Raw genomic sequence first — 14,039 nt, forward strand, 5'->3', positions numbered from 1 at the left:
AACGTCCATTCCATTCATCATTTTGTACCGCTGCCTCACTCACTGCTTGTTAACGTAAAAATTTTCCTCAATATTTTTGTAAGGGAGGCAAATTCAACACTTTTAATTGACAATTGCAAGTGTACAGGTATTTGTTTTTCTTTGTTCCTTGGTTTTGAGTTGCAAATAGAAGAGCAGTCACACACACACGGCTTCGATCTTTTCATGATCCGTAATAGGTCTATATTTATTTGGACTGTTGAAAGTTGTGCTGTACAAGGGTTGTAGTAACAAAATGGTGACAGATGTGTACAAAGACGTTGGACAGCAGTCGAAGCGACAGGTACAATGTTGTCTTCGAAAATGTTCCTTAGCTAATGTACCGTGGACTGAGATTGGAAACGCCTCCGTTGATGAAATGTAAACTTTCGCTTGAACCTATGGAAGCTCATTACAGACAATGTTGTGTTCAGTCATCATTAAATTCAGGACTTTTTTATTTCTCAGAGAATTCACCCCGATGGACTCCTTGCAGCATTTGCTTGTGTCTTGCTTTTATATGAATTTAAAAAAAAGGCTGCGCTCTATATACAATCCGTTACCCGTTGAATTTATTTCTGCTCGGACATTGCTTGCAATGTTACAGTGAAACAGTTTTTTTTCCCCGCCAGCTGTACCTTGTTTAAAAATTCCAGGACATAGAAAAATGACCTCTATACACCTGATGACTAGAGCTTTTTGTTTGTGTGTAGGCTATTGAGTAGGATGGACACATTAACGTTTCATCCAAAATCAATCCAAAAACACCAAATTGATAACGGTTAATCAAATCCTTGAATAAATATTCTGTCATACTCTGGATGGCATGATCAACGTACACCAAAGCCTAATTCTGGTCAAGGTTAAAGCTATTTTTTTTTTTGGTCCTTAATCAGCTTCCATAGATTTCATTTAGCACGACCAAATCACAAATCTTGCCCTTAATCATTTTAGTATCAGTCTTGTGTAAACATTTGTTAGCCATGACAAAGGTAAAATCGCAGACATAATATTATATATATATTTTTTGCCACATTCAAGACAATGACAGTGAGTATATCATGTCAGAACTCGGTCAAATATTTATTTTAGGGCTTGAAATGTCAGGCAGGAAAAGAAATCTAACGCAGCAATCATTGCAAATCTGACGCAATGTCTCTCAATAAATAAAGCATTTCGGCGAGACCCAAATGAATAGAAATAAATAGATAAATAAATATGTACAATGAACAGATAAGACAGTCTTGCTGAAATACTGAACCAGATCAACCCCCCCCCCCCCCCAGCCCCTGAAAAACAAAACAAAACATGCACCGTCCGCCTCTGTACAGTCCGCGTACAAGGCAAAGCAGCAACGCGCGGTGCTGCGGATTTATTTGGCACAACCTCACACTGGCTGTCACTGAGCCAGTCCTTTCAGTTGGCAGTAAGCACGTCTGACGACACATTAGAGGCAAAAAAAATAATAATGAAATCAAATAAAATCCACAGCCCGAAAAAAAGTGGCAGTGTGACTCACTCCCAGGCATCTTCATCTCTTCTGAATATCAAACCGATGCTATAAAAATAAATATATTCGCTTTGAAATGATGTTTTTGTTTTGTAAGGACAGCAGTTTTCAAGAGTCACACCAATTCTAAGATGCCGTTTTGTGTTTGTTCCGCCAACTTTGCTTTTCTTTGTCATTCTAAGGATCATTTTGCAAAACTGACGCTTGGATTTAAAATCCTCCACCAATATCGAGCCCAAAAAGTTAGCCGGAGCCTTTCGACGCCAGTTCAGTCAAATCAAATAAATGTTCCTGCAGATGTTGACAATTTGGGGCCTGCTTGTTTTTTTGACTCTTTGATTTGTGTTTTCTCTGAACTCAGCCATGCATGACCTCTGACACCAAAGGGTCACACAAAAGGCATGCGCAAATTTGTCACTAACTCCGGGATGAGCTCATTTCCTGGCATTTCTTTGACATTTCAGGAGTTTCAAAGTTCTTTAATTATCTCGGCCTTGAGCGGATAGGGGGCGACCGCTTACTGGGTGACTGCGTAAGGGCTTCCGATGACAATATAATGAAATGAAAATTTGTGAGCGAAGCCGCTGAAAACCGCCCACCCACCCCAAAACAAAAAACAAAAACTCTCTGAGGCAGAGTCAATAAATACCGTCTTGAAATCCCCTGACAGCGGGAGTCCACACTTCACGTTCATCTCTAGAAACACGCACTTGAAAATAGAAACACAAAACCATGGGTGTGTTTCGACCACAGTTTTTCCAGTGAAGTTCCAAAATGCACTCGAGAAATACTTCAAACGGACACTTTGTCATCCGACTTCAACATTTCAAGGCCAATAAGGACACCTCTCAAGGCAAAAAGCACTTCAAACCGTCAGTAAAGTTTCTCCACCCCCCCCCTAAAAAAAAGTAGAACTCCTTTTTTCCCACACTCTTCTACCACTTCTCCTTTCAAGACATCTAAAGCGATAGCGTCCGACAGCGCCTTAGCTAGAATTTCCCTGTCTGGCGAAAAAGAAATGTGATGAAACGTCACAACAAGAAATGCGTCAAGCGTACGAGTCCAACCAAAAGGACAAATGTAAACAGTTGTTTTGTAAATGTCCCGTCATGTTTTGTATTATTATTATTTTTTGAACTTCTGATAAGATATGGGGGGGGGGTGATATCCCCCCACTCCACCTAAAAAAAAATGTGTTCATGACACACATCACACATACAAAGAGGGAGAAAAAGAGAAAAGTTCTATCCGAGGAGTCGGATTTCATGACCGACCGGCTGGTTTGTGTCTGAACAAGACGACACTGAAGCTTGGAGGAAAAACAGCGAGCGGCTTATATTACACGGAGTGATGAAAAAGAAGCGTTCGTACTCGTGGTCTTGTTTCACTCACCACACACACCATGTGTGCCAGTGTGGCTCAAGTGTAGAAGCACATGTGTGAGTTCCACCGGGACCAAAGTCCACTTTGCCGCAGCTGCGATCTGCTGCGGGAGACCACCAGGGGGCGTATCGTCTGAAACCTCCCCGCGCCCTTCCCAAAAATCAAATTGCGGCCAGACAAGACGTCGTACCGAGCCTTCGTCTTCTCCCCTCGTAGTCCGCGTGGTCCTCCCGCTACTCAATGCGGGTGCGGAGGAAGACGAGCGGCGGGGTGGAGTGGGATGGCCGAGAGATGAGGAACGCCGCACTACAACCCTGGGCTGCATTTTGAACGAGAGCGAGGAAGAGGAAAGAGAAGGAAGGTCGCCGTATTTGCGGTGGCTTGCCGAGGACGAGGCGTCGGTCTTATTCGATAACCATGCAGCGCGGCAGGTGTTGCGAGTAGTATTTGAAGAGCTCGGCGGTGGCTCCCGGACAGTTGGTCAGCTCCAGCTCCTCCAGATCCTGCAGCTGAATGAGGCCCGATAGGCCGGTCGTGGTGATCAGGGGGCAACCTGAAGGAGGGACACTCATCGGTTTACTAGTCGAAGCTCCAGTGACACAACCAATCTGTACGTTTGAACGGTAGTTTGTTGTAACCATTTCCAATAAAATCGCTTCCAACTTCGATGTATTAAACAGTCCCACCACTATTGCGTGAAAGAAACATGAACATAGGTTGGGAAAACATGTTTGATTCTAAAATTGAAAGGTGGGAGATTGTTTCCTTGTTCATTTCTCCGGAGCAACCACTAGATGGCGGTGTGGTCTAAATATCAGAAGAAATATTCGTCATATTTTCATCGACGATACTACATCGCTCTCACCTTTGGGATCAACAACCCGAGCAAATTACACAATCACATGAAGTGAACTGGTTGTGAACCACTGGTTATGATCATGTTTTGGCGAGACAAAAATCGTATAGTACCTGCTAGAGAAAGTAGACGAAGACTCCTCATTCCAAACAAATGCTGCAGTCCGAAATCCTGCACCTGGGCACGCCCCCCACAAAAAATCGCACGCAACAATAAACAACAACTCGAATGTTTGCCAGGGCCACAGACGTCAACGTTATTTGGAATCAAGTCGTGTATATTTGGTTACCTGGCAACACCAGCGCAGGTAGAGACTGCGCAATGATGACATTGTGGACAAATAACCCAAGCCGGTGTCTGTGATCCGTACACACCTAAAAGTAAGCAAAATACACAAAAAAAGCTCGGATTTAATCGAATTCCTGCAAAATCGCCGTTTAGAAGGCGAAAAGGGATGCGGCCGCGAGTAATTGTCACGATTCTCTTTTTGTTTGGATTATATTTGGTGTTGTTTCATAGTTCTTTCCTGATGTGCTTTCTGCTTTTTTTTTAACGCCGTTTTGAACGTTGTGAGAGGGCGTTGCAGTTGGTCACGTGACCTTTTCCGTTCGACACACGCAGCCCCAAAATGAGACGTCATCCCACTGGTCACGTGAGGTTACGTCACTAACGCGCGACTCGAAAAGAGACTTCGTTTTTTCCATGCCCACTTTTACTCAACACAAGCTTTGAAGTTCCTGCTAGTCTTTTTTTTAAATACATTTCGTTCGCTACACTCTACTTCTCCTGGCTCCCTGCTTGTTTTGGGTCTACTACCATCAGTCTTCACATCCGCAGAAAACGCGAATGTGAAGACTAATGCGAGTGTGAATAGTCGTTTGTCTAAATGTGCCCTATAAATGGCTGCTGACCAGTCCAGCGTGTACGAGGCCCCCCTGCCCAAAGTCAGCTTGGACAGACTTCAGATCAACCGTTGCCCCTAATGAGAACAAAGCAGTCCAGAAATGGGCTGGGCGGTTGGGGCCGCGACATTCCATCAATGTTCTTTTTTTAACGGCAGCTGCATTTGTATGGAAAACACCGGAAAGTACATTTGATGAGTCAACCGTTTTTAAGTGGGACTCGGCAGAATACCGACAGCAGCCTCACAAAGCTGCGCTCTCACTGGGATATTTTGCCCCCTCGACCACTTCTCTGCTACAACACTGCACGGTTGTGATGACAAGAATCTGTAGGGACTATTGTGGCGTTGTCCTCTGTGCGTGTGTCTGCTTTCGACTGGAAGTACGAGTTAGTCACTCATTTCTAAAAGGGCACAACTCAATATAACCAAATAGATGCAATGTGCGCACACACACACACACACACTGACCTGTCCAGGACAAGTTCCTCCAATTTATGCAGGTCACAGGCAATGTACTCCAGGGCCATGTCAGTGATTCGGGGGCACCAGGACAAGTCCAAGCTGCGGAGCTTGCGCAGGTTCTCCGCCACCAGCTCCACACCGTCGTCGGTGATTTTGGAGCAGCCGGAGAGGCTGAGCGCCGTCAGGTTGGGCAGGCTGTGCACCATATTGACCACGCCGTGATTGGTGATCTCCCAGCACGAGTGAAGCCGCAGAGTGTGGGTGGTGTAGCCCTGAAAGAGGGGACGTGTGTTGGGTGGGGGGTGGCTCGTATTATTTCATGAACATTTAATTGATGTCGTGGGCGGAGTTGAACTTTTCCAAATGTTTCCGCTGGAGGTCCACATACAGACAAATGAAAGGGCCACTTTAAAATGGATACATTTTAGACGTGCACGTTTTCAAGCCGACCTGTTTGGCAGTGAAGTAGGCCATGGCCGTGTCGGTCACGTGATAGGCCTGCAGGCTGAGCTCGGACAGGTTGGGCAGAAGCTGCGAGATGGCGGCGATGGCGTCGTCGGCCACGTTGATGCAGTCGCTGACGCTGAGCGACGTCAAGCGGGCGTTGAGACTGGACCACAGGCCGGCTTCCGTGAAGTCGTTGCACCCCGACAGTTCCAGATGCATCAGACCCTGCATCTGCTCCAACATCACCTGCGATACAAAGGCCGCCTTTACGCCCGTGGCTGAGGAGGTGAGTCGTCATTCGCGACCGCTTACATGTTCGGAGGAAGAAGTAAAAAAAAACAAACCAAAAAAAAAACAACCAAAAATGATGGTCCTCCTTATTCTTTGTGAATGTTAACTCGTTTGATCATTCATCTAGACAGTGGTGGGCAAAATACGGCCCGCGGGCCAAATCCGGCCCCGTTGGTCTTTTTAATCGGGCCCGCCGAAGGTTGGTACACAATTATTTGGACTTGGATTTCATTTGGACTTGTAATGACAGGCATTTCAACGCCAGGTGGCGCAGTGACTTGAAGTTGCAGAGCATTGGGAGGAAGGGGGGAGACGATACGGAAGCCCGCGATAGGCCCTCTGAGGCCACATGGATTTTCACTAAGGTAGCATGTGAAATCCATGAAAATCGTTTTTTCTAAAATGTTTCCGCGGGTCTGTGGAGCAGAGGTAGCGAGAACTCAGCTCCCGAGCGGAGGGTGAGAGGGGGCGGAGCCTGTTCCGCCGCCGCGCCTTCTCACACACACACACACACAGTGTACATGGTCTTTGAAAATGGGGTCCAAGCCCAACGGAAGGTCAGAGCAACTCACCTCCAGTCCCGCGTCCGTAATGGTGGACCTCTTGAGGCTGACGGAACGTACGCCCTTCTTGGAGAGCGGGTAGTTATCGATGAACTCACAAATGTCCAGGTCTGACACACCCACTAAGCAAAAAGACTGGAAGCCGCGCAGGGCGAAGGCCTGGAGACTGACAAACTCCTTGTCTCCGTTGGGCGAGGCGGCGTAAAGCTCCTTGGCGTGCAGGATGGGCGTCACGGCCTCCCAGAACTTGGGCTGATACAGCACCTTACGCCACGTCTTGCAGACCTGCGCCAGCACGCACTTTTCCGCCGCCGTGAAGTACCACAGCAATCGGTTGAGCAGCTTCTCATCCAGGACCAGCTGGCGCTCCAGAAAAAGCGGCTTGGGCAGAGTGAGCGGCGGTAGCTGGCGCAGGGACGGCTTCAGACCCACGAGTTGCTTCCTGGATTCCGGGTCGCCGCCGAGGATGGACGCTGCCGAATGCGGCGTGACCGCGTTGTCCAGGTGGTGGTGGTGGTGGTGGTGGTGATGGTGGTGGTAGGGAAGAGAAGATGGCGCAGGAGGCAGGATGGAGGGAACGGACGAGGACTGGCACAGGCGGTTCTTGGCGGCGGGGGTGCCCTTTGTGATGCTGGCGCTGCCCAAACCGTTGGGCTGGCTGGGGGGCAGCTTCACCATGCCGTTGCGAGTCACGCAGGGAGACTTCAGCTCGCCGGGGGTGGACATGTTCAACATCGGGAACCTGCCGGGTCAAAACATTTAACCATCTCATCAACATTGGATTTTCCATTTTCAAAATGATAGGACGGACGTGCCGCATCCGCCGATGACATCATCATCACGCTTGATTTGTTCCTGGACTCGGAAGAGAACCGTTGTTGTCAACGATCTGCGGCGCGCGGCCTCATGTGGCCCGCTCCCGCCGATCTTTCTGTGTCAGCGGCAGGAGGAGGCCGGCAGGCTCCAACCGATGGCTTACGTAACAGGCGGACTTCGCACACAACCTCCCCATCGCGCCGCCCCCGCTCTGCCAAAAACAAGCGACGGTGCGGCAGGCGGCACGCGCTGCGTCCGAGCGCGCTTCCACGTATGTGTCGGTGCTATCATTAGCGCCAGGCCCTTTTGGGTCCTTTGCGGAATTCTCTGCCGGTGCCCGAGCAGATGGAGCCTGGCTCCGCCTCAGCTGCAGCAGCAGCAGCGGGCTCCTCCGTTACATAATACACTACAAACGTTCTTTCAGCTAGACGGCGCTTTGAAAAAGGGCTGACATATTTTACAGCGATGAAACGCTCTCACGGTTTCATCACACACACGCTCGTTGAGGTTGTCCCGCCCCCCCCCCCCCCCCCCGCGAGACCCTAGTGAGGATAAAGCGGTTCGGAAAATTAAAGAATGAATAATAATAATAATATCGCTGCAGTTGGGCAGAATGCTCCAAAATCATCACTTTTCAGGAGGGGGGGGGGGGTGGCGGGGGTGTCAAACTCATTTTTGTCACGGGCCACTTTTGGAGTTCCCTCGGAGGGCAACTTTTAAGACATTCATTCACTCATTCATTCATCTTCCGAGCCGCTTGATCCTCACTAGGGTCGCGGGGGGGTGCTGGAGCCTACCCCAGCTGTCTTCGGGCAGTAGGCGGGGGACACCCTGAATCGGTTGCCAGCCAATCGCAGGGCACACAGAAACAAACAACCATTCGCACTCACACTCACACCTTGGGACAATTTAGAGCGTCCAATCAGCCTGCCACACATGTTTTTGGAATGTGGGAGGAAACCGCAGCACCCGGAGAAAAGCCACGTAGGCCCGGGGAGAACATGCAAACTCCACACAGGGAGGCCGGAGCTGGAATCGAACCCGGTACCTCTGCACTGTGAAGCCCACGTGCTAACCACTACCGGGCCGCCTCCGGTTAAGACAGTGAAACTGAAATAATGTTGAATCATCACATGGCATTATTACGTGGGCATAAAAAATGATGACTCACTATTTGTTGAATTATTGCTTGGGTGAGTGTAAGCAGGGTAACGGAAGGATTGCGAAATGTCGCCGTTAGTTATTCCGTGCGACAATTTGAACAGATTGAAGCAAGGATGATCATGAAAGTCGACAGATGATTCGCTTGTGGCGGGCCACATGAAACGATGTGGCAGGCCGGATGTGGCCCCCGGGCCTTGACTTTGACACCTGTGCCACTCGTCGCTCCCCTTCAACATAGCGCCGTAGTCTCTGTTGGCACATTGAAATCACACGAGTGACTTTCTTCCCGTGTAAGATTGTGGCACGCGAGATGTCGTTATCTATTGCTGCGGCGCTAATGAGCTCGTCGGGCCAGTCGTGCGTGTAAAGTGCTAATTTGAAAAGGGGTAAAAATGCGCGCTGGCTGCACAAAGTCAACAGAGTCCCTTTCGCCGGCGCTCACAGCGCAAAAATCACACAAAAATAGGCAGTCAAGAAAGAGAAACGTTTGACGGTGCTATCAGTCAATAGCGACGGAGTCTTTTCACCGTGTACAAACGACCACGCTTTGTTTATGCATTTTATGCCATGCGCTCGATTGACCTTTGTTGTCAATAATAAATGGCAGCCTATTTGGGTGTCGCTGGCGACTAGTCATTTGCATTTGCGTCTTGTCGCGCGTTAATTAGGCGCTGTGGCTAAACACTCGCTCGATGTCAACAAAAGCTGATTAGGAGCCTTTTGACTGCGGCTCGCCTTTAACGCAAGCTTGCTTACTCTTGTTGACTAGTCTTGCCGGGTTTCATGGGGGGGGATTTGCAAGGATTAGATCTCATGCTGATAACGCCATGAAAGTGCATCCCTCGACAGGTCGCTGCTCCCCCCCCGCCCCCCCCACACACACACAAAATGGCGGGTTGAACTCACCCAATTTGATTTCGCCACATGCTTACTTCAAAATAGCACAAATGGATCCGAATGATGTCATTTCATGCAACCGCCTGACAAGATCAAATGGAGTCTTTTTTTTTTTCAGTGGACAGCAAAATATTATATTGAAAAAAAAAAAGCACAAATACTAGAGTGGCACTTACAGTGGATTGGTCTCTCTGGCGCTTAGCCGCCCCCCCACGCCCACATGACATCATGCTACTTATGATGACAGTAGATTGTTGTCCACACACACTCTGGTTCAAATGTCCACTCGGACACCCAGATGACGAGATGATTTTCTTGTCGGGAGTACATTTCCAAGGCTACATCGATCGGCCTTGAAATGTAATAACTAAATTGTGCATTGAGCGCTCATTCGCCAAAAATGGATGAAGAACCTTTTTGTGCACTCGTACTGCTTTTAATCAGAAAAGGGGAAAACTATCGGCTATCTACTGATTTTGGAAGGGGGAGTGACTCCAAGAAAATAATCCACCGCATCTGCCCCATGATACAGATTCTCCTCAAAGTTTGATTGGCTTATTCCTTTGCCGCATGCGTGTGCCAGGAGCCCCCGCCTGAGAGACAAAGAACTCTCATTGTGGAAACTTCGACGTTCTTGTTGTTGTTGTTGTTACTTTCTGCTTCCGTCTTCAGGGGTCACGACCGTTTTTCACTTGGATGATTTGTTCCCATTTTTATCTTGGGACCAGCGGAGGCCCGGGCGCTCAAACACCGGCAGAATCAGAGGAACTGGAGGATGATATAGGCAACGACATTTCTGGAAAAACGGTCTCAAGAAAAACTTCTTGAGAGGTTTTCCTTTATCACCATCAAAAACAAAACAATTTTCAATTGTGGTTCTCTTCTAACGTCGCTACTTTCAGTTAGTCATCAAGGCCGAAGTGGCGTAGGGAGGGGATCATTTTGAGGACTACGCAAGATAAATAATTGGGAGTCATGACATTTTGTCTCAGTAGCATCATTTGCACAAATCCGTCTTTCTGTACTTTGCGCGCGGGAGATTTGAAATTTCATGCTAGGGAAACAGAAAATGGCCTCTTCTTCGTTGACATTCAAGGATGTTTGTGGTCGCACTTCTACTTTTATAACCGATGCAAGGGAATTTGAAAAGGCAAGGCAGGGTTAGTAGGACCAAACACAAACCTGTTGTTCGCCAGATACTGGAGAACGACAAGCCACCAACTGTGCGTGCACCCCCCCCCCCCCCAAAAAAGCGGATTCAGACTCAAAATCGGTGCTACGTTGCCCCTCAATGCAGTGACGTCACTCACAGACGTGACGTCATGGCGCGAGTTCATAATCGGCAGCTCGATGCGGTTGATCAGCTTGGTCTCCCCCCCCCCCCCCGAGGCCCGACGCACACAAAGAGGCGCCGCGAGCACCGACTCCCTCCCCGCCGCGTCCCCCGAGAGCCTGCGCGCTCTCCCTCCACCTCGCGGGAGCGGATGACCGCAGTGTGGAGCGCGGATGCTGCTGCTGCTGCTGCTGCTTCCGCCGCTGCCATAACCGAGCACAGCTTCACCCATCACCGCCACACGCACACAAGCACTCGCTACACCGCCCCCCCCGGTCCCCCCCTTACCTCTCAGATGGCTTTTCGCTCGGCTCTTAATCCATGATGATCCGCGCACCGCTTCTCGATCACCTTTCCCCCTGGCAAAGCAACAAAATGCGACGGCGAGGCCGCCCTGCCCGCCGTTTCCTATCGCGAGGCCAGCGATGCGCCCACGGAGCCCATCGACGAGCACGACACGGAGGAGGAAGCGGCCCGCTCCGAAAGTCCGAAGCGTTCACGCGCAGGTGGAGGAAGCGACGGGCAGCCTTCTCGCTCTCCGCGATAAAAAAAGGTGAGCGAAAGGGGCGGCTGCGTTGTGTTTTCGCTCGTCCTCCGGCACAACGCGGCGGCGCTCGCCTAATTTCGCCCCCAAACGCGCGCGCGCGCATGCACACGCACGCGCACGCACCCGCGCACAGCGCTCCGGCTCGGTGTCATTTAAAGAGATAGGATGGGGCAGCTGTGCCCGGAGCCTCTCCCTCTCCGGCTTCTTAAGTAACCCGAGCGGTTACTCGCTTGGGGCGATGGCCGCGGAGCGCGCCGATGACGCACGCGCAGGTGAGTTGGGCGGGCGCGCGCGCGCACACACGGACCCGTCGGAGGTGGGCCACTCTTCAAGGAAGTGACAGTTCTGCTCGCTGACGTCACATATCACATCAAGCTGAACCTTCTTGTGACACAGTCGAGAAAAACCCTCCGTCCGCCCCGTTTGCTCTCGCGATGATGTCACAGGTAAACAACGCTTTCCCGCCTTTGGATTGGGAAAAGAGGGCGTTGAAAAAGAAGATGGAAGGTGGAATCAATTTGTTAGGGTTTGGACGTGACAACGGGTGGGTATCGTTGAAGCCAACACTTGGCGTAGTTTATTGAAAAGTCTTCCCAAATTCACTCAGAGGGAAGCACGAGGAGTCCACAAGGAAATGTCCACACAAGGAACAAGAAGCGACGGTGATGTAAAGATGTCGGGGGTGGGGTGGGGGGTGTCTGGCTTTTCACCTTCCATTTCAGAGAATTGTCATTGGCGTGAAGCTGCAGTTCACAACAAACGTGTTAAGGGGCGCTTCTAAATCGGAGGAGGTACGGTGCCGTGTCCTTTTATGGGCATCCCCGCGTGGAGGAAGTGATCCCCCCCCACCCCCTCCTCTGCTTGCTCTGAATCTGCATTTTCTCCTTCTCGCCTTCATCTGCCTTCTTCCATCAGCTTTCGGGCAAAGAGGGAGCTGTGGGTTTCTATTTATAGAGTGCTCCCCACCCCCGCTCGGCCTCCCCGCCCTCTTCGACACAAAGAGATACACCCACGCGCACTCGGCACAAAGCGCCCGTGGAATGGACGTACCAAACAGCAAGTGAATTCATGCATTCACGGTGTCGATACAGAAGCGCAGTGTGGCGCGCTTGATGCGACACGGGCAGAAAATGTCAAGCGCAACGCAAAGGCAAATCAAAGCCCGGCAGACGTGCCATGTTGTGCACATACTATGGCATCAATAATGCAGGGGGGGCTTTCGGAGGAGGAAACACGCCCTGTCATGGATAGGAAGGGGCAGGGGGGTTGTTCGCATGTGGGTCTAGATAGGACTCTTGCTGTGGGCATAAATCTGTTTACAAAGTCACATTGTGGGAGCTCGTGTCCCTTTTGGTGACAGGAAGCGCAAATCATTCCGTTCAAAGCAAGATGATGGAGACTCTCAAAGGGCTTCACAAGCGCGCCGCTGACAAAAGATCCACGACGGCGAAAACTGTGCATCATGTTGGCTTTGTGGTCGGCTGTATCTTCAAATATGATGACTTTGAAAAATCCCAAACTTTATGTAGCCGGCGGGTCTTTGGAAAGACTGGAGTGGACACAAAATAATTTTTAGGTGGGCTTTATTCCCCGACTGAACAATGACAAATTGTTCAGCATTAAGATGAAAGACTGAGATGTTAAGTGAATTTGAAAAGAGGTCAAAGAAAATTATCGAACAGATTAAAGAAAATGTCACAATAATAAACAACAGCAGAGGCTTGCTTGATAAGGAAAGAGAAATAAAAATACATTATTTCCAAGCCCCAACAATCCATGACTAATCATTCCAATGTGATGAGAGGGACACACTTACTCGACACTCTTCGGCATGTTGGGTGTATACAAAACACAAATGATCTCCCGTCTAAAGAACAGATACACAGTTCATATCATTTCACAGTAAAAAAAAACAACAACATTATTTACAACATTGCGAAAACACTTGCGCTATACAGCTGTTCACACGACTCACTAGCGGCAGATTTCAAACTCCAAACCGCGATATTTTGCTCTACAAATACCACTCAAATAATTAATCACACGGTAAAATAGCTAGCGATTACCTGAATATCGCCAGGGTTACAACGACCATCATGGGTGTATCAAGTTGGGACAAGCAGTAGACAAAATTCAGCGATTAGCCGATTAGCCGACTAGCCGACTAGCCTCTCACTCACTTCACTTCACTTCACTTCACTTCCGGGTCTGAATCCCACACGCTCTGTAGATTCCCGCGTGTTTTGAGCTAGCTAGCTCTTAAAGTGACAGTGCTACATTTGTTAAACAAGGCAGCCTTCACTACAAAGGTCGAAGTGTGGTTCGCCTGGTTACATTTAAATCAACATTTGAGCCTGTTACGCGACCGTATTTTAATGGCGGTCGAAGTATGGTTCACCTGGTTAAGTTTAAATCAACATTTGGGCCTGTTACGCGACTGTATTTTAATGGCGGTCGTTCTATTCTACAAGCGAAAGTATTGTTTGGGGTGGGATTTGTGTTGGTCTGAAAGGGAATAACCCTCCAACCAGGCCCCCCCCCCCAAAATTGTCAATCTGTTCTAGGATGCGTCTGCGTCTCATGGTAGAGGCGGTGACATCACAGCGGTTGAATAGGATGTCATTCCACCGCAATGAGAGCGGCCTCGGTGTCGCGAAGCAGACTCGTGCTCGTGGCCAAGCCACATTTGGAATTCAGATCATGATTCAAAAGATGAATGAATGAAGACGGGTAAACAAACACATGCGCGCTCAGAAGGCGAGCGGGCACTGCGGTGAAGATGACTCAGCCACTAGGGTTTCCATGGAAACGCACCCTCTCTGCAATCAGTCTCTAAGTAACTGTGCAG

General features: G+C 49.4%; 1 protein-coding gene across 1 annotated transcript; it reads right to left on the reverse strand.

Moving 5' to 3' along the window:
- Positions 1–199: 199 nt before the first annotated feature.
- fbxl16 (F-box and leucine-rich repeat protein 16) lies at positions 200–11,424 on the reverse strand. The gene is made up of 7 exons (XM_052048263.1): positions 10,933–11,424; positions 6,444–7,176; positions 5,584–5,826; positions 5,140–5,405; positions 4,057–4,141; positions 3,881–3,944; positions 200–3,464 (listed from the first exon to the last, which is right to left on the reverse strand). Exons 2-7 carry the CDS (start codon positions 7,167–7,169, stop codon positions 3,316–3,318), a joined length of 1,533 nt encoding a protein of 510 aa, XP_051904223.1. The 5' UTR covers positions 7,170–7,176; positions 10,933–11,424; the 3' UTR covers positions 200–3,315.
- Between the last annotated feature and the right edge of the window lie 2,615 nt (positions 11,425–14,039).

The sequence above is a fragment of the Hippocampus zosterae genome, chromosome 17 (genome assembly GCF_025434085.1).
Source record: "Hippocampus zosterae strain Florida chromosome 17, ASM2543408v3, whole genome shotgun sequence".
Taxonomy (NCBI): Eukaryota; Metazoa; Chordata; class Actinopteri; order Syngnathiformes; family Syngnathidae; genus Hippocampus; species Hippocampus zosterae.

What these genes read in the sequence shown, in the direction of transcription:
- fbxl16 (XM_052048263.1), bottom strand. Translation starts at nt 7,169, where the DNA reads ATGTTGAACATGTCCACCCCCGGCGAGCTGAAGTCTCCCTGCGTGACT. An exon ending in TTACGGACGCGGGACTGGAG is followed by an intron (nt 5,827 to 6,443) that starts GTGAGTTGCTCT and finishes TTTGTATCGCAG; the next exon opens with GTGATGTTGGAGCAGATGCA. An exon ending in ACCTGCGCTGGTGTTGCCAG is followed by an intron (nt 3,945 to 4,056) that starts GTAACCAAATAT and finishes GGGCGTGCCCAG; the next exon opens with GTGCAGGATTTCGGACTGCA.